Here is a 19,152-nt window from a genome sequence, read left to right as displayed (position 1 = left end):
GAGAAGGGTGCAACAATGAATGAATGGAATTCCAAAATCTCTGTAGATGTTCATTGAAATGAAAAATAAACAAACTAAATTATAAAAAAAAAAATGGTGAGACAGTTTAATGAAACACACCTCTCAAGTTGTAGCAACTCTCCATCATTGGGTTTCCAAGACTTTGATTAACAGTTCTCCTAAAAAGAGAGATGGTCCTTATCTCTAAAAAGAGATTAAAACAATTTCAGGATAGCTGTGTTAGGGTCTCCAGGCGGATACATCCTAGAGGGCAGCTTTGTACAACGCCACAGTTCTTTGACACTGGAGTCAATAGGATTGCTCACACGTTCTGTTTCTGCAGGTCCGTCACCGATGGTGTGAGCTGATCATCAAGCACAGGTTCATAGCAGCCTATGGACAGGTGGAGAGCTTCCTCCTGGGAGACCAGGTAAGTTCTCCAGTCAAAGTGCAAATCATTGTTGAATCAGTCATTGACTCACAGCAGACCCTGCATCCAGCTTTCAAAAACTAAATCACATGAGAGAGATTGACATTCTTTCTCCTTCAGAGCTGCTGGTGGATTTGAACTGCCAGAAAAGCACCACCTTGGCAGTGCTTAATATCATCTGCTCTGCCTGTCTGGCATGCTTTACACATGGACCCAGCTGCTTGATGCCTCTTCTTAATAAATATTCCAAGGACTTAAAAGCAGTAGCTGGACCTTGTCTGACATACTTTTTAGCTGACTGGCCCCCCTACTTCATGACCCTCTCCCCAGAACATTAAGCTACGTGTATGACACACATTCCTTTGGACAAGAGTGGACCATGTTCCCAGACCTCACTGAGGCTGGGAGTCCTGTTGGGTGCGAGCTGTGACTCATGTCAGGGTCACCATGGCCTTACCCACAGTCTCTTGGTGAAGAGCTTTGTCTCTTCTGCATATGAAGACCAGACTACAATGGTGAGAGTCCTTTTCATTACTGACTAGGCCTCCTTCCCAGGGACTCCATAGGGAAAATATGTATGAAGAGATAAGTGTGTAGTGGCTTTATGGACTTGAGTATTCATGGACTGTGTGAAGCATTAGGGGCCCAAGACATTCATGGACTTGAGAGTGTCCAGTTAGCAGCTTCAGTGACTGTGAATTACTCCACCATTCCTTTTTAGTTTGTCTGATTCAGAGTGGTTAGAACCTGGTCATCTCAGCAATGCCCAGGATGTTGATCTTTATGGGTTCCATTTAATCTTTTACAACTTCCAATTTTCCTTAATTCCTACTTAGTACATTCTGTGTTCCAGTTATTATTGGATATTTCCAACTGTTTCTCTTCATTTCTTAAGTTCCATCCAACCTATACTATATAAAAAAGACTGAAGTTGTCAAGGATTTCATTTTACTTGGATCCACAATCAATACCCATGGTAGCAGCAGTCAGGAAAAATCGACTATCAAGGATTTCACTAAAGTGTTAAAGAGCAAAGATGTTTATTTAGAGATTAAAGTTTACTTGAACTAAGTCATGGTATTTTCAGTTGTTCTGATGCATTTGGAAGTTGGGCAGGGAATAAGGAGGACAGAAGACTCAGTGCCTTCAAATTGTGGTGTTGGGAAGAGTACTGAATATGCCAAGAGAAGAAAGAAGTCTGTCTTGGAAGGCGTGAAACCAGAGTGCTCCTTAGAGGCAAGCAAGGATGGTGAAATTTCACCTCACTTACTTTGGATGTGTTATCAGGAGAGGTCATTGGAGAAAAACATCCTTTTTTGAAAGGGGGAAGATTAGAGAGGGGAAGACCCTCAACAAGATGTATTGACTCAGTGACTATAACAAATGGGCTCAAGTATATCAGAGCATGGTGCAGGAGAGGGCAAGTTTCACAACTGTTGTTCACAGGGTCACTATTAGTGGTTGATTTGACAGCAACTTACCAACAACACACAGTTTTAGTATACAACAGAGGGTTGCCCCTACTACACCTGTTTGCACACACCTGTGCTCAGGTGTGAAGTGGCAAAGGAGCAGTGAACTCTGTAGCTGGGAGACAAGCCTCCTTGTTCTTCTGTGATGAGGCATACTGCACTGGGCTCTGGGTTGAAGGATGGAGCTCCTTTTGGTGTCACATGGGAGGGGTGCATCTGGGGGCACGACAAACAAAGGGACTTTTGATAGGGTTCCCACAAAGAAAAGTATAAGACTTTGTACTGGAAGAAATGTCACATTTGCACAGTACTGCAAGAGGTGTTTGAAAAAACAGGAACCGGGACACAGAGGCAGTGATGGGGGTGGGGGAGCCTCAGAGGCAAAGTGTAAGAACAACTATGTCCTTCAGACTTGTTCTGATGCCAAAATTAACTGCAATACCAGCGCCATGAACTGTGCCTCTGTCCGCTCTTCTAGGGAACAATTTTGGGCCCCAACTCCTTAGTTTAGTTTGCATTATCTTTGGGCTCTCTGCTGGTGCATTCTGTGGGAATGTTTCACTGCTAACCGAAAGACCATACCTGCAGTGGTTCAAATCCACCTGCTATTCCTCTTGTCATTGAGATTGTAGCCTCATACTTGGTGGGGTGTTGCTGTCAGCTAGTCTCAGCTTGATGGCAGTGAGTGGAGCCTTTCCATTAGTTCCTTACAGGAGAATGTCATCTGTGGCACAGTTGAGTCTGGAACAAGAGAAAAGATAGGACTGGAGGGACTAGAACATAGTTTTTGGATTAATTCCATCATCAAGTTTCCAAGACTATAAATCTTTATAGGAAGAGGCTGCCTGCCATCCTACAGAGCAGATAGGGGTTCCATTAGCAGCCTGACCTGTCACACCTTGTCCATGGTATTAGAAGTGTAGCAAAATGCAGTGTCATTTTGGAAGCATCATTTGTAAAATTGCAGAGCCACCATATTGGTGCCTGTGCTGTACTGAGGCAGCTGGCCTCTGCTCATAGAGACATACTTGGTGAGCTCATCCATTATGTTCTGCCCAAGGATCACACTCCTGAGTAATACAGGCATCCCAAATCTCTGTTGCTGTCTGCAGCTTTCCCCTTATGTTCTCCTTGTGGGGCCTGTCTCTCCAGCACCTTCCTGGAGGTTTCCTGGAGATATGCTCTCTCCTTACTGTGAGCTGTTAAGAGCATCAGCATTGATAGCTAAGAATGCCTCAGGATGTAGTAAGAACATGGGAGAAAAAGGATGAAAAACACACATTCCAGGAGTCTAAATGGGTATTAGACTGAATTGCCCTTCTCTAGGGTCTTTGTAATGTCAGATCCAGCAAATGTGTTTGAAACAAGCATGCCTCTGGGTGTGTGGGAGTGTGTGCACATGTATGTACATTCATGTTGGGGTGCATGTGGGGGGGGTGTGTGGGTGTGTGTGTTTGTGTGTGTGTGCACATAGTGTATGCCTGCACATGTGTGATGTGTATGTGCATGGGAGAGTGTGTACATATATATGGGGATATGAGTGTGCATAGATGTGTGTGTATTCATGGAAGATAAGGTGGGTGTATACAGATGTGTATGTGTGCATGAGGTTTGAGTGCATGGGGTTGTGCCTGTGCATGGATGGGTGTGCATGTGAACAGATATGCGTCCATATACGGGGTGAGTGTGCATAGATGTGTGTGCATGAAGGTGTGGGGTGTGAGATGGGGGTGTGTAGGTGTGAATGCATGGGGACATGATTTTGCACAGATGTATATGCATGTGTGGGGGTGAATGAACAGATGTGTGCATGTAGATGTGTACAATTGTACATATGTGCATGGAGGTATGGGTGTGCATAGATGTGTGTTTGGGAGCATATCCATGTATAGAGTTGTGTGCATGTGTGGGGATGTGCATGTGCACTAATGTGCATGCTGCACAGGGATTTGCAAGATTGTGTACATGTATTAGGGTACATGCATAGGGAGCATGTGTGTGTACGCAAGCACAGGCTTGTGTGCATGTTTAGGGGTGTGCATGTGTGAGTGTGCATATACAGGGTTATGTGCATGTATAGGGGCAGATGTGTGCGTGGACTGGGGGTACGCCCTGGTGTGGAGTATGTATACACTATTTCTTAGTTGCTCTCTCTGGACTTTGCACCTGCACAGGCTATGGGCATCTACCTTTATGGGGAGTTGATGGTTGGCGAGGACCCCAGGCAGCAGCAGCTGGCCCGCAAGTGCTTCGAACTGACCAAGGAGTGGATGGACAGAGCATCGGCCCAGGTTGTGGCTGAGATGCTGTTTTAAGAGGTGATTCTTTCCCTCCTTCTGTGTTTGGTTCTAAGCAGATACTGCTCCTCCCAAGAGGCTGTGGATGGCAGATGGACTGCCTAATTGCAGCATGAGCCTGCGTCCCTGCATTATCACTGTGGACACAGGGAGGCATGCCTGCATAAACACAAAACTGCCCCTAGGCAGCGTGTTGGCCCCTGTAGACTGTTACCGTGGAGCCAGGGACTGTGGCACATACCTCAGGTAGATGGTGGTAAGCCTGGGGTGTCACCATGGTCGTCCTGCAGAGCTGGTCCCCAGGCCTGCACTGTGTCACCTCCCTACAGAATGAGCCAGGGATGCTGCACTTAGGACCCCCACCTCTGCAGGTGTAAGGGGCTGAGGTTGGAGCCCTGCTTGGAATTGACATTCTTTTCCTTAAAATCTTTAAATGTGTGCCTTTGTTAGGAAAGTAATTTGCCTTTGGGACATAAAGTTTGTAGTTAGCACTATAAGATTAGAAATCTTTTTCTCTAATGATGACCATTTACCCTGTCTTCAAAGTTTTACATGCTGTAATAAGATATGCCTAATTTTGTATCTTTTAAAATAAAAAGAAAATTACATCTCACATTTTTTCACATTGCTATATAGCTTCTTTACAAATACCTTTTATATTTGAAGTTTGGCTTTTATAAAAATGGTTTCTGTCTAATATGGCTAAGAATTATATTTATCTAAAAGAACAAGGAGGAGAACAAAGCTTTGGTGGTGTTGCATGTGCCCCCATCCCTCCTGAAATCACATCCTGCTCCAGGAATGACCATAAGACTTTGTCTCATGGAAGCAGCTGCCTCCACACCACTCCCAGCACTATGAGTCTGGTAGTAGTAGATGGACTGTTGCAAACACAGAAGAGTGGTAGTCATCATGCTGCCGTCCTCATGTACAAAAACAAACCATGTTTGCTCTTAGATTTTATTTTCATGGAGAGTTTGCATTTGTAAAGCTATGTGTGATGTTACAGAAAGGCAGATCACTTGTTGGACCCTTTCCTGTGTCCCATGGTTTGAAGAACTCCCCTGTTCACACAATCTTGGGCTCTGTGCTTCGCTCTGTAGCCCTGAGCCATCTAAGGAGTCGTCCTGGCACAGGTTCCCACCTCCCAACCTCCAGCTGGCACCATCATTGCTGTCCTACCAGTGGATTCTGGATACACCCCGAGGCCCCTTCCAGTACCCCCTGCCACTCAGATGTGATGCCCAATCATTGGACTGCCCTAGCCACCAATGAATCCTGCCACACTCCTGGTTCCACAGCAGCTCTGGCTTCTAAAGAGTGTCACCGAGTTGTTTGATTGTCCTTGTAGAACGCCAGTGAAATGAACAAGTAGACCAGAAGCCAGCTGGTGAGCGGACATGTCTGGAAGCATGTGAGTGAAGGTGCACTCAATTGCCCTGGCTGCATGGGTTCCTGGCATGCTGATTTGTGACTTAAGATTAAAATCACATTGCCAGGGATTACCACGCAACCACGACCTCAGCGGCTGCTCCTGAAGCCGGTCCATCTCACAGTTGGGATAGTCACACATCTCCCAGTTCTCCTTCAAAAAAGAGGCTCCAGCAAACCGAAGATGCTCTCCATCCATAGTTCTGCACAGACCGACGGCCTCTCTGACAAGGTGCAGAGCTTAGCTGATTGGTGAACAGTGTTTGGTTCCGCTTTGTTCACAGTGGCTAAGTTCTGCACCTCAAGAGAAGGTGAGATGAGGACGGTATGGCTGATGAGGACGGACACTTCTGAATGGTCAGGTCTACAGAATGAAAGATGCTTTCTCCTCAAGTATTGGTGGAAGTTTTTATGAGGCTCAAATGTATGATAACTGTAAAACTTGATCTTTATTAAAACCAAAACCCAAAAACCTAAGGCTAAATCCATAAGGACAGTCTCCAAACACTGCCTCTGTGTGGTGCATGTGGATGAGCCTGCTTTTTCAGAGCCTGACATGGTCTTGAGCGTAGTGACCTCTGTCTGTCTGTGGTCTAGGTTTGCTGCGGTGGCGCATGGACGACGGTGGATATGGCAGGCATACGGGCTGTCGATTGGACCCGTCCTCCAGTGCCTACTGAGCTGATAGCAGTTCTCATTTCACACACTGGCTCAGTTCAGCAGGAACAGGAGTCGAGCCCAAGAGCAAAAGGACTCCCTGTGTGTAAGTGCCAGAGGCTCCTGCCCCACCCCCCATCAACCCCTGCACAGACACACCTGCAGCATTCAGCACCCAGCACCATCTGTGTGTGTCCATGTGGGTGGATGTGGGTAAGAGCCCAGGGTCAGAGGAGCACAGATGCTCAGCAGCTGGCTGGTGCCTCTCAGGGTACAGCCTTCTCTTATGGAAGTTCACACGTGGAAAGCAGTATCAAGGAAGAAAGGAAGACAGACCTCCAGTGTCATCTACTTTCGTGTCTGACTTCTTTCTTAGTTGGTTCCTGATGCTATGTGAGCCAGTACAGCCTTCTTCAATGCAGCCAGCACAGCTGTACCCCACCCTATGGCTGTAGGAGGTGGCGGCCAGCCTGCTCTCATGTCCCCTCTGCCCAGAGCTAGGGAGAGACACAGAAGTACTTACTTACCAAGACCTTTTATGGGAATTTCCTCATCATTATTTGAGTAATAAATTTTATTGCTGTTTCCTTTGCAGGGAAGAGTAGAGAAAAATTATTTTTCATATATTTATTCCCAGCCCTGTTGGGAGCAGGCCTCACTGATCCTGGGCATCAAAAGAAGGGCTCTGTGGCTTCTAGAGCCATCAGCTGAAGGCAATGCTTGGGGTCTTGGCACAGCCCCCAACCCAGGCTGTGATGGAGATGGGGCTTTCTCAGAAAAGACTCAGGGTACAGGGGGCACATACAGAACCTACTGGAAATTTCCCATCAACCCTCTCCCCAGGTGGGGAGTCTGTAATCCCCAAGCGTCACACATGTGTCTTTTCACTGTTGATCACCACACTTGTCCACTTCAGGCCATTTCAAACACAGTGCAGAATTGTGATTGATGGGCCCAGTGTTTCTTTTTCCAGCATATGAGTATCTTCTTGGGAAAGTACAGACTAATAGGTGTTGATAACATACTTGGGGTTTGGGAGTTTGGGGTACTCTTACTTGCTTCTTAAAATTGCTGTTGTTTAAAAATGTCATAAAAAGTTTCCACATTCTGACATTGCTGCTTCTCCAACAATGTTAATGCCCTTGTTTCTCTGTTTTTTCATGATAGTGCTGATTTCTCAGAAGGTTTCATGTAAAGGGGTTACTCCGTGAGCTGGCTAATTACTGGCAAGTCTGTAAGGATGTTCTTAACCTTTCTTCTAAATATGTGAACTTAAAAAATCTACAACCAGGTGCTAGAAACTGAGCTTTGAGCTTTTTCACAGGAAAAAAATAGTTTAAAATGACTCTGAAGTTGGCAGAGACCCATCATGTAAGCTGCTGAGATGAGTGGAAGTACTCAAACTAGCTGTCTTCCAACCCAACCAACCCATAGCTGATCCTCCAGAAGGTTTTAGAGGCTGTAAATCACACTGGGAAAGAGTGTCCTTTCTCTCTCAGAGTGACTGGTGGATTCACACCAGAGAAAAGTCAGTAAGCTAGAAATTTGTGTGTCCATATGTCCATGTCCTATGCTGCAATGGGACATCACTGCACCAAGCACACAGAAGCGAGACCTGCACAGCCTGCATGGACCAGTCAGCACTTTTTCCCCTGCCCTGGTGTGGCTTCTCTGGATATTAAGTTGAACTTGATATTTGATGACTTATGAAGTGTACTTGGTGGCATGGATGAATCATGGAAAAAACCATTCTGTCACAGAAGTCCTGTGTAATCCCTGTGACACGGACAGATGTTTGTGCTGCGAGCAGCTGGAGGGAGGGAGAGGTGGAGGTACTGCTGATGGAGGAAGGAGGACTTATGGGGGAGGAGGGAGAGGCGAAGGTAATGCTGAGGGAGGAGGGTGGGGCAGGTGAGGGAAGCAGAGGTACTGTTGTCGTGGAGGATGGGGCTGAGGAAGGAGAGGAGAACGTAATGCTGAGGGAGAACTGGATGTTGCTCCCATCAGTATCTTCAAGGGTCCCTGGTCTAAATCTTAACAGAGTTAGCAACATCATCATTCTCCTCCAGAGCAACACTTGAACCGGCAATCTTTTGATTAGCAATCCTACATATCATCTACCAGAGAAGTTTCTGTTTAGTTTCTAAATATTTTGGAAATGGACAATGATAAATGTACTTACATGTCACAGAATTATGCATTTTAAAGTGGCAATAAACTCACCTCCAAAATTATTATATAACAAAGATGACCAACAAGTTTTCTTCTTGTACTCTGGGAGTTCTGCTTCCTGGGAATTCCTTTCTCGTTTATTTGGGGTCACATGAATTTTACCACATACTCCTGAGATGCCCTCGGAAACCATGGTCTTCAGAGTCTTTATTATTATAACTGTCACTCCACGTTTCCATAAGGATTTGCTGTGTGCTGTTACACATACTTTGCAAATTAATTGCTTTTCACCTTGAAAATAGCTCTGAGCAAGTGCAGTCCCCTTTGTCTACCATATCGGTGGAAACCTTAAAATTTGATTTTGTGTTTCTTGTAATTATGATATCCATGCTTCCTATGTAAACTGAATAAAGCTCCCTTTGCTGTGCTGTGTGTATTCCTCCCTGCTCCGCTCAGTTCCTCTGAAGATAGTGGTGGGAATGAGCCAGCCTCAATTTGGGTTGGTTTGGTTTTCCCAGGAAGTCAAAACTTTACTTTGTCTTTAGAAATCGCTAGGGCAGAGCCAAGCTACATATGGTGGGATTGGACACAAGGTGACTGGTACTTCCAGTCTACCTCAGCCATGCGGCCTGAGATCCTGTCTTGGATGAGGACTGGGCAGTGGCCCCTGAATGCTGGAAGCCTAGCCCCCAAAGGTAAAGTCTGCCTTTGCTTCTTTGCAGTCCTGCTCCCTGGGACTGTTGGGGATGGGTCTCTAGTGTCCAGGTTCCCTGCAGCCCTCTGGCTGAGCACAGATTTTCTAGCTTGTTCCTCTGGCATCTCCTCAGAAGGCACACACCTACAGAATAGGAGCTGGTCGCAACTTCCAAGACATGACCAGTGCCCCTCACTTTTAAGAAACTGGGTTTTAAATACTTTCTGGTATCTGTTGTGGGCCAGTCAGGGTATGCAATAGTTTAAAATCAGACACGGTATTGGGATGGAACACCACTTCCACGTGACTGAAGAACTTGTAGAATTGCCAGGTCCCAGCTTGGCAGCCAAGCTAGTGGAGATCCCAGAAGTCCTGACTGGGTAAGTGGGCTCAGGGAAAGCAGAGGGAGGGATATAAATGTGGCCCCTAGGATAGAGGCCCTGGTGGCCCAGGCACCTGCAAAGTGACAGGGACCATTTGCTGGTGCCTGCCCATTCCCTGGATGTGGTGGTTTGCTCAGTTTCTAGTGGCTTCTGAGACAGAGCCTGCTGTCCCTGGGCTGTTGGCTCCCATATGTGGAGATGTTCACGGGCAGTGACACCTGAATCCATCTTGTGGACAAGTGGGTGTCACCCGCTGATGACAGCCTGGCAGGGGACTAGGTTGGCCAGCAGAAGAGTCACCTTGGTGACAACTCTGACTGCCATACTCATCTCTGCTGCTGTGGGGCACTGCAGGCTCAGCACACATTGAACTGTGGATGGGAGGGGCCCAAGAACTACTGCTCCACAGAGTGAGGGCTCCAGCCATTGGTGACATGGTCTTCAGGTCAGTCACCATACCAAGCAATCTTGTTAAAGGTCTTCCTCTTTTGTACTGACCCTTCTCTTTTCCAAATATTGGCCCTTCTGATAATATGCCCAAAATAAGTGAGGCCGAGGCCAGCCATCCTTGCTTTTCAAGGAGCACCCTGGTGGCACTTGTCTAGAGGCATGCTATTCAAATCCACCAGCTACTCCCTGGCAGGATGGGCAATCTCCTCCAATGTGGCTACCTGCCTCTGAAATCCCCATAGGGTCAACTGTGGGTTGGTTCCAGTAGCAACTAGTGTTCAGTAGTCTTCACCAACACAATTCAACATCAGCTTTAGAGTGACACTCTTGCTCACTAACACTTTACAGCAGTTCTGACTAATCTCATTTTGGGGGCATCCATAGGCTGTGAGCTGGGTGGAACAGCTCTGTGCCTTGCTGAGCCCCTCAAAGTGCAAAGAGTTAAGGGCCTCCAGGCACAGCCTACAGAGCACATCCCCACACCCCATATGAGGCTATCACCTGCCTACTAATGGGATGGCCAGACAGACGGATTTGGCAAGTAAGTCAAGCACCTGCTTCCTAAGGAGCTCAAAGGGCCACCCCCAAAATAGCCAGCTCCTCGGATCTCCCTGGTCACTCATTCATGGATGAACCAGTGCAGATGGAAAGGAGGTCTCATTTCTGGAAGTAAAGGAGTTTAAAGCATTTATTTTAAAAACCAAAACAATTAAATACAACTCCACATCCTAAAAGTAATCTTGCCTACACTCTAAAAGATATTGCTTTTGCAAGCTGAATTTGCCTACACTCCAAAAGATGTTGCTTTTGCAAGCTGAATTGAGCATCTTAATTTGTTGTCGTGTACCATTGAGTTGCCTGTGACTCATAGAAACCCTATGTAAAATGGCTCTAAACCTTGCCATATCCTGAGCTAGTCTCACTGTCTCTTGACACACATCTACTGCCATTACCCCAGTTATTGTGTCCATCTCATGTGGGGTCTTCCTCTCCTACACTGTCCTCGACACTTCCAAGCTTGATGTCTTTTTCCAAAGACTGGTCCCTCCTGGCCACGTGCTCACAGTATGTGAGACAGCTTCAAAATTCTTGCATCCAAGGAGAAACTAGGTTTCACCCTCTCCAGGACAGGCCTATTTGTTCTCCTGCCTGTCCGTGGTATGTCCATATAGTCTTCAGCACTACAACTAAAAGACATCAGTTTTTCTGTCATCCTTAGTCATTGTCTAGTTCTCTGATGCATACCAAGTAATGGCAAAGGCCATTGCCTGAATCAGTGCACTGATTCAGACAATGGCCTTTGCCATTACTTGGTATGCATGTCTCTAGAATGACATCATTGCTCTTTGGCAAAGTCCCTAAGCCACCTTTGAAAAAGGCTGTAGAAGAAAGTGTCCACTCCAGGACCTGGAGAGCAGTGTGGAGGGAGCAACAGATTCTGCCTCACAATCCTACTTCACAGTCTAGACAACACCCTGAGCCATGTGCAAATATCAAAGTATAAGTAAAGTTTTCCTCCATCTTTTTTGTCTGCTCTCTTCACCAAACTCAATACCACTACAGAAGTAATTGTCTTTAGCCTTGCAGAGAAACTCTAGTCAATCTGATCAAAACTCAGGTGCTCTCACTGATTTTATTCAGATTTCCAGGAACCCTGCAGGACAGAGTGGAACTATCTGCACATTAGAGCAGTTGTCTATTTCATCCTTCTCCTACAGAGCATGCTGGTAGTTTCAAGCTGCCAACCTCAATGATAGCAACCAAACATTTAACCACTATGCCACCAGGTCTCCATATCTGAGAATATACTCCAGCAAATACAGGAAAATACTCTCACTATAGTATGTGTATAGGCTTAGGTATTATTTCCTCCTATTACTACAGCACTTGTGTGTCAGTGTGCTGTACTAGTGTAACTTGTGGGATGCTGGAAGCTCTGCCAGCAGTGTCTCAAGTACTAGAAGGGTCACCAGTGGTGGAAAGGTTGCAATAGCTCCTGGATTAAGAGAGACTAGGCAGAAGAATTAGCCATCAACTTCTGAAACAATGGGCCTTCAAAAACACTATGAACAACAGAGAAATGTAGGTAGTTATAGTATTAGAGGTAGAGCCCAAATAAGAATTAAAAAATGAAGAGAAATGGCTACAACCAACCATTTATAATTGGTACATGGAAAGTACAAAGTATGAATGTAGGAAAGCTAAATGTGAAAAATTAAATAGAACAAATGAAGATTAATATTCTAGGCTTCAGTGAACTGAGATGGACAAACATAGCCAGTTGGAATCAGACAATCATTACTATGCTGGGACTGAAAAACTGAAGAAGAATTATGTTGCCTTCATAGTTAAAAATGCAACTTCAGGATCCATTCTGAAGTACAACAGTGTGAGCAATAGGATATCATTCATATGCATGCAAAGAAGACCTGTTAATATGACTATTCAAATATAGGCACTGTACAACTAAAGCCAAAGAGGAGAAGATTGAGGATTCCTATTAGCCTTTGCAGTCAAAGATTGACCAAATATGCAATCAAGATAGATTAATAATTATTGGTGACTAGCATGTAAAAGGTGGAAATGAGGAAGGAATAGGCAATGGAAAGTACAGACTTGGTGATAGAAATGAGGCTGGAGATCAAATTTTGTGCACTCAATGATTTATTCGAGCAAACAACAAAAGAAGATGGAAGGAGTACACAGAGTCATTATACCAGGAAGAACAGACTGACACAGAACTATTTTATGGAATAACTTACGGTCAAGAGGAAATGATGATGAAGAAGGATGTTCAAACTGCTTGAAGGAATTGGAAAAAAAGCCCCAAGAATTGATGGGATATCCACCAATTGACATACTTCAACAAACAAATGCATCCCTTGAAAAGCTCACCAGGCTGTGCCAAGAAATCTGGAGGAAACCCACCTGGCCAACTAACTGGAAGAGGTCCATACTTATTCCCATTCCAAAAAAAGTGATCCAACAGAGTATGGAAATTGTAAAATGATATCACCAATATCACACGCAAACAAAATCCTGCAGATTATCCGAAAGCAACTAGAACAGTATATCAACAAAGAACTACCGGAAAAATCTGGGTTTGCTTCACCAAAGAAAGCATTCAGATGGCAAACACGTGATAAAATGTTCAAAATTCCTAGCTCTAAGAGAGATGCAAATCAAAACAACTATGAGATATCATCTCAGCCCAGTAAGATAGTAAAATTTAACAAACAGCAAACATCAAATGCTGGTGAGGTTGTGGAGAAATTGGAACCCTTATTCACTGGGAGTGAAGAATGGTGCAACTACTATGGAAGGCTGTGTGGCGCTTTCTCTAAAAGTTGAAAATAGAGATACCATTTGACTCAGCAATTCCACTACTGAGAATTTACTCTAAACAAACCATCACCACCACCCAAGCAGATATATGCACACCCATGTTTATTGCAGCTTTGTTCACAATAGCAAAACACTGTTAACAACCCAAGTGCCCATAAAACGAATGGATAGAGAAGCTCTGGTATATTCACACAATGAAATACTATGCAGCATTGAAAAATAAGTAACTCATGAAATATTATGCTTGGGTGGCAGTTATGGTCTCCAGTTTCTGTTAAATTTTGCTATTCTTACTGGGGTGAGATGATGATATCTCATAGTTATTTTGATTTGCATCTCCCTTAGAGCTAGGGATTTTGAACATTTCTTCATGTGCTTGTTAGCCATCTGAATGTAGTCTTTGGTGAAGTGTCTGTTCCTATCCTGTGCCCATTTTTCAATTGGATTATTTACCTTTATCTTGTTATGGTGCTCAAGTATTTTATATATTCTAGATATAAGTCCCTTATCTGACATGTTATTACCAAATACTTTTTCCCAGTCTGTGGCTTCCCTTTTTACCCTGTTGGAGAATTTTTGGATGTACATAGGGATTTAATTCTGAATGGGTACTCTTGTCATTACAGAAGTCCAGAGTGAAGGCTGCATAGTGGAGTGGACTGAGGGGGGGAGGGAGTGTACAACAATGAAAGAGTTTTTTCTTTTCAAGGAGAAGAATGAATGGGGGGAGGAGTTGGGTAGGATGAAAAGTGCAACAATAAATGACTGGAAACTCTAAGTCTGTAAACTTTCATTAAAGTGAATTTTAAGAAAATAAACAGGGACAAGATATACTTGTCTAAAAGGGGGAAAGGAGAAGGGTAGTGGAAGAGGGACAAAGAAATTACTAGGACAGCAGAGAATTAGTAGGAAATGCAGTGAAGACAGAGTGTATTGGGGACCTGAGACAAGAAGATAAAACACAATGTATAGAGATGATGAGTTACTGTATTGAAAGGAATTGGCAGACACAGAATTTCATGAAACAATATATGAGCAAGAGCCTATGGTGATGAAGGAAGAAGGTCAGGCTGCTTTGAAGGAAATAGCAAAAAATAAGGCCCCAGGAATAGATGGTATACCAATTGACATATTTCAGCTAACAAGACATGCTGACCAAGTTGTGTCAAGAAATCTGGAGAACAGTGACTTGGCCAACTGAATGGAAGAGATCTGTGTTTGTTCCTATCCCAAAGAAGGGTGACCCAACAGAGTGTGGAAACTATAGAATAATATCATTAATTTCACATGCAAGCAAGATTCTACTGGAGATTATCCACAAACGACACATCAGCAGAGAACTGACAGAAGTCCAGGCTGGGTTTAGAAGGGGTCGTGGTACTAGGGATATTGTAGCTAATGTTAGATGGATCTTGGCTGAAAGCAGGGAATACCAGAGGAATGTATATCTGTGTTTCTTTGATTATGCAAAGGCGTTTGACTGTGTGGATCATAACTGTGGCTGACTTTGAGAAGAATGGGAATTCCAGAACACTTGATTGTGCTAATGTGAAACCTATATGTGGACCAAGAGGCAGTCATCAGAACAGAGCAAGAAAACACTGCATGGTTCAAAATTGGGAAGGGCGTGCACCAGGGATGTGTCCTGTCTCCATCATACCTTTTCAACCTGTATGCAGAACAGATTATCCGGGAGGCTGGGCTCTATGAGGAGAAGTGTGGTGTCAGGATTGGTGGAATATTCAACAATCTGCATTATGCAGATGACACAACCCTACTTGCTGAAACTGAGGAGGACCTAAAGCACTTGCTGCAGAGGGTCAAGGACTGCAGCCTCCAATATGGATTGAGGCTCAATGTCAAGAAGACAAAGATTCTCACCATTGGACCAATTGGCAGCATCAGGATGGATGGTGAAGAGATTGAGATTGTTCACAGCTTTCGTTTGCTTGGATCCACAGTTAACACTCGGCACCAGTAGCCAGGAAATTAAAAGATGTATTGCTGCTTGGGTCCACAGTCAACACTCTCGGCACCAGTAGCCAGGAAATTAAAAGATGTATTGCCATGGGAAAGTCTGCTGTTAGGACCTCTCCAAAGTACTGAAGAGCAATGGTGTCTCTTTGGAGACTAAGGTGCATCTGATACAGGCCATGGTCTTTGCTATTACTTGTTATGCATCAGAGAGTTGGACAGTGACTAAGGAGGATAGAAGAATTGATGCCTTTGAACTGTAGTGCTGGAGAAGAGTATTGAGGGTACTATGTACTGCTAGGAAAACAAACAGATTCATCCTGGAAAGGGTTTAACCGGGTGGGTCCCTGGAGGCAAGGATTCTGAGGCTCCGTCTAACATACTTTGGACATGTTGTAAGGAGGGACCGGTCCATGGAGAGGACATCATGCTTGGTAGGGTGGAGGGACAGCGCAGGAGGGGAAGGCCCTCTATGAGGTGGATTGAATCAGTGACTGGGGTAATTGGGATGGGTGTGTCAGAGACAGTGCGATTGACACAGGACAGAGCAGAGTTTAGGGCTGTTGTACATAGGGTCGCTATCAGTCACAAGCGACTCGACGGCACATAACAACAACAACATAGAGATGATTGTATAAAATAAAACAAATGTATAGAATAATGTAGATGAATGATTGTATCAAAGTGAATGAAGTAATAAATAATAAATTTTAAAATAAAATAAAAACAACGAAAAAAAATCCCCTGGATTTAAAAGAGGTCATGCTAGTAGGGACATTATTGCTAATTTCAGATGGATCTTGGCCAAAAGCATAGACTACCAGAGGAATGTCTGTCTGTTTCATTTACTAAGCAAAGGCATTTGACTGTGTGCATCAGAACACATTGTGGCTAACCTGGAGAAGAATGAGAAGCTTGATTGTGCTTATGTTAAACCTATACTTCGTCCAGGAAGCAGTCATCAGAACAGAGCAAGGAAACACTGCAGGTTCAAAATCGGAAAAGGAGTGCATCAGGGATGTGTCCTGTCTCCATACCTTTTCAATCTGTATGCAGATCAGATCATCCAAGAGGTTGGATTTTGTGAGGAAGTATGTGGCATTAGGATTGGAGGATGACTTAACAACCTGTGTTATGCAGATAACACAACCTTACTTGCTGAAACTGAGGAGGGCCTGAAGCATCTGCTGCAGACGGTCAAGGACTATAGTTTGCAATATAAATTGAAGCTCAATATCAAGAAAACAAAGATTTTCATCACTAGGCCAATTGGCAGCATTGTGATAGATGGAGAAGAGATTGAGATTGTTGACAATTTCAGCTTGCTATTTCTACAATTAACATTCTTGGCACCAGCAGTCAGGAAATCAAAAGCAGAATTATTTTAGGGAAATCTGCTGTTAGAGATCTATCCAGAGTTCTAAGGAGCAAGGATGTCAGTCTAGACACTAATGTGCCTATTCTTGCAGTCTTTGCAATTACATGCTATGCATTAGAGAGATGGACAATGATTAAGGATGACAGAAGAAAAATTGATGCCTTTGAGTTGTGATGCTGGAGACAAGTTTTTAATATATTATGGACTGCCAAGAAGACTAACAATTCTCTCCTAAATATGGTGAAACCAAGCTGCTCCTGGGAGGCAAAGATTTTGACACCCCCATCTCACATATTTGGTCACGTAGCCAGGAAGGTCCAGTCTTTGGAGAGGGATATCATGCTTGGAAGGATAGAGGGACAGCACAGGAGAGGAAGACCCTAGATGAGATGAATTGACACAGTAACTGAGGTAATGAGGGCAAGTGTGTGAGATTGGCTCGGGATAGAGCAGGATTCAGAGCTATTGTGCATAGGGTTGCTATGAGTCGCAAGTAACTCAACAGCACACAATAACAACCACAACATGGAAAAAAGCCAGTGGTAATGAAGAATGATTTTTAACTTACCATGAAGGCACTGGCAAAAAAATAAGGCCCCAGGAATCATTGGAATACCAACTGATATGTTTCATGTAACAAATACAACCCTAGATATGTTCTCCAGTTTTTGCCAGGAAATTTGAAGGGCAGTTCCCTGGCCAACAGACTGGTAAAAATCCATATTTGTCCCCATTCCCAAGAAAGGTGGACCAAGAGAATGTGGAAAATGTCAAGCAATATCATTACTATCACATGCAAGCAAAATACTGCTAAAGATCATCCACAAACAGAACCCATTGACAGGGAATTTCCAGGAATTCAAACTGAGTTTGAAGAGACCCTGGCATGAGGGGTATTCTAGCTGATGTCAGATCAATCCTGGCTGAAAGCAGAGAATACTAGAAGAATATCTGTGTTTTATTTGTTGTACAAAGGCATTTGGCTATATGGTTCATAATAAATTATAGCTGATACTGAGTAGAACGGGAATCCCAGAACACTTACTTGTGCTCATGAGAAATCTATACCTAGATAAAAAAGCTGTTTTCTGAACAGATTATAGGAACACTGCATGGTTTAAAATCAGGAAGGATGTGCATTGGGGTTATATCCTTTCTGCAAACCTTTTCAATCTGTATGCTGAGTAAATAATTCATGAAGTGGGACTATAGAAAGAGGAATGTGGCATCAGGACTGGAGAAAGACTCATCAACAATCTGTGCTATGCAGTTGATACAATCATGCTGAAAATGAGGATGAAACACTTGCTGGAGAAGATCAATGTCAACAATTTTTGTTATGACTAAATTTCAACATTAAGAAAACAAAGGTCCTAACCACAGGACCAACAGTGTCAACATTATGATAGATGGAGAAAAGTAAGAAGCTGTCAATGATTTTATCTCTTTTGGATCAACACCCCTGGTAACAGCAGTCAGGAAATCAGGAGACATTCAATTGGGCAGTTCTGCTTTCAGGGACCTCTACAAAATACTGAAGAGCAATAATGTCAGTTTGAAGACTCTGAAATTATTCAAGCCATGGTCTTCTCAATCACCTGCTGTGTATCAGAGAGCTGAACAGTGAATACAGATGGCAGAATTGAGGCCTTTGAGTTGTAGTATTGGAGAAGAGTGCTAAATATTCAATGGACTACCAAAAGAACAAACAAATATATCTTGGGAAAAGTGGATACAGAGTGCTCCCTGGAGGCAAAGGTGGCAGAGTTTCATCTCTCAAACATTAGACATGTAGCTAGGTGAGGCTATTCCTTGGGAAAAGATATCATACTTGGAAAGGTTGAGGGTCAGTGAAGGTGAGAAAGACCACCAATGAGATGGACTGACACTGTGCCTTCAGCAATGGGTTCTTTTGTCTTAGAGATGATGAGGATGGCACAGGTAGATCAGGGTTCAGGTCAGTTGTTCAGAGGATCTCTGTGAGTTGTATTTGTCTTCAAGACACCTAACAATAACAACTCTGTACACAAATGTTTTTTTTTTCCAAGTGGCATGAGTGAATCAATCATACTTTCATATGCAGTGATACATGGCTTTACATAGGCTTCCTTTTCAAGGGCAGAAAAATTAATAAGGAAGCCTGAGTGGAAAGCAGGGGATGCAAAGTCCAAGGCCAAGGTGGCAGCAGGGTAAGGTAAGTGGGAAAATATTGGACTTTGCCAGTAGATATGGGAAGGAAAGGAAGACTGACAACAAAATTTTATCTCAGTTATTGGAAAAATGAAGTTCCTATTAACTGAGATGTGGGTTTTTATGAGTGCAGTGGCACTGACAGAAGCAACTTTGTTAGCTGACATCCAAGCAGATAAATGAACACCCATGTTTATTGCAGCTTTGTTCACAATAGCAAGGAGTTGGAAACAACCTAAGTGCCCATCAACAAACGAATGGCTAGAGAAGCTGTGGTAT

The 19,152-nt window shown here is 44.0% G+C and overlaps 1 protein-coding gene and 1 pseudogene across 1 annotated transcript in view; both read left to right on the top strand.

Annotated features, from left to right (window-relative positions):
* The window catches only part of LOC102848488 (chromosome unknown open reading frame, human C9orf3), a 704,390-nt gene extending 700,173 nt beyond the window's left edge, over positions 1 to 4,217 (top strand). Inside the window, exons 14-15 of the mRNA XM_006898876.1 lie at positions 344 to 430; positions 4,077 to 4,217. Coding sequence (XP_006898938.1) covers positions 344 to 430; positions 4,077 to 4,217 — 228 coding nt within the window. The remainder of the gene's footprint in view (positions 1 to 343; positions 431 to 4,076) is intronic.
* Positions 4,218 to 9,438: 5,221 nt separating this feature from the next.
* LOC102848089 overlaps positions 9,439 to 19,152 on the top strand; it is a 54,727-nt pseudogene continuing 45,013 nt past the window's right edge.

Source organism: Elephantulus edwardii, unplaced genomic scaffold (genome assembly GCF_000299155.1).
Source record: "Elephantulus edwardii isolate Elephantulus edwardi_28Jun2011 unplaced genomic scaffold, EleEdw1.0 scaffold00238, whole genome shotgun sequence".
Classification (NCBI taxonomy): domain Eukaryota; kingdom Metazoa; phylum Chordata; class Mammalia; order Macroscelidea; family Macroscelididae; genus Elephantulus; species Elephantulus edwardii.
This window is presented reverse-complemented; position numbering and strand designations above follow the sequence as displayed.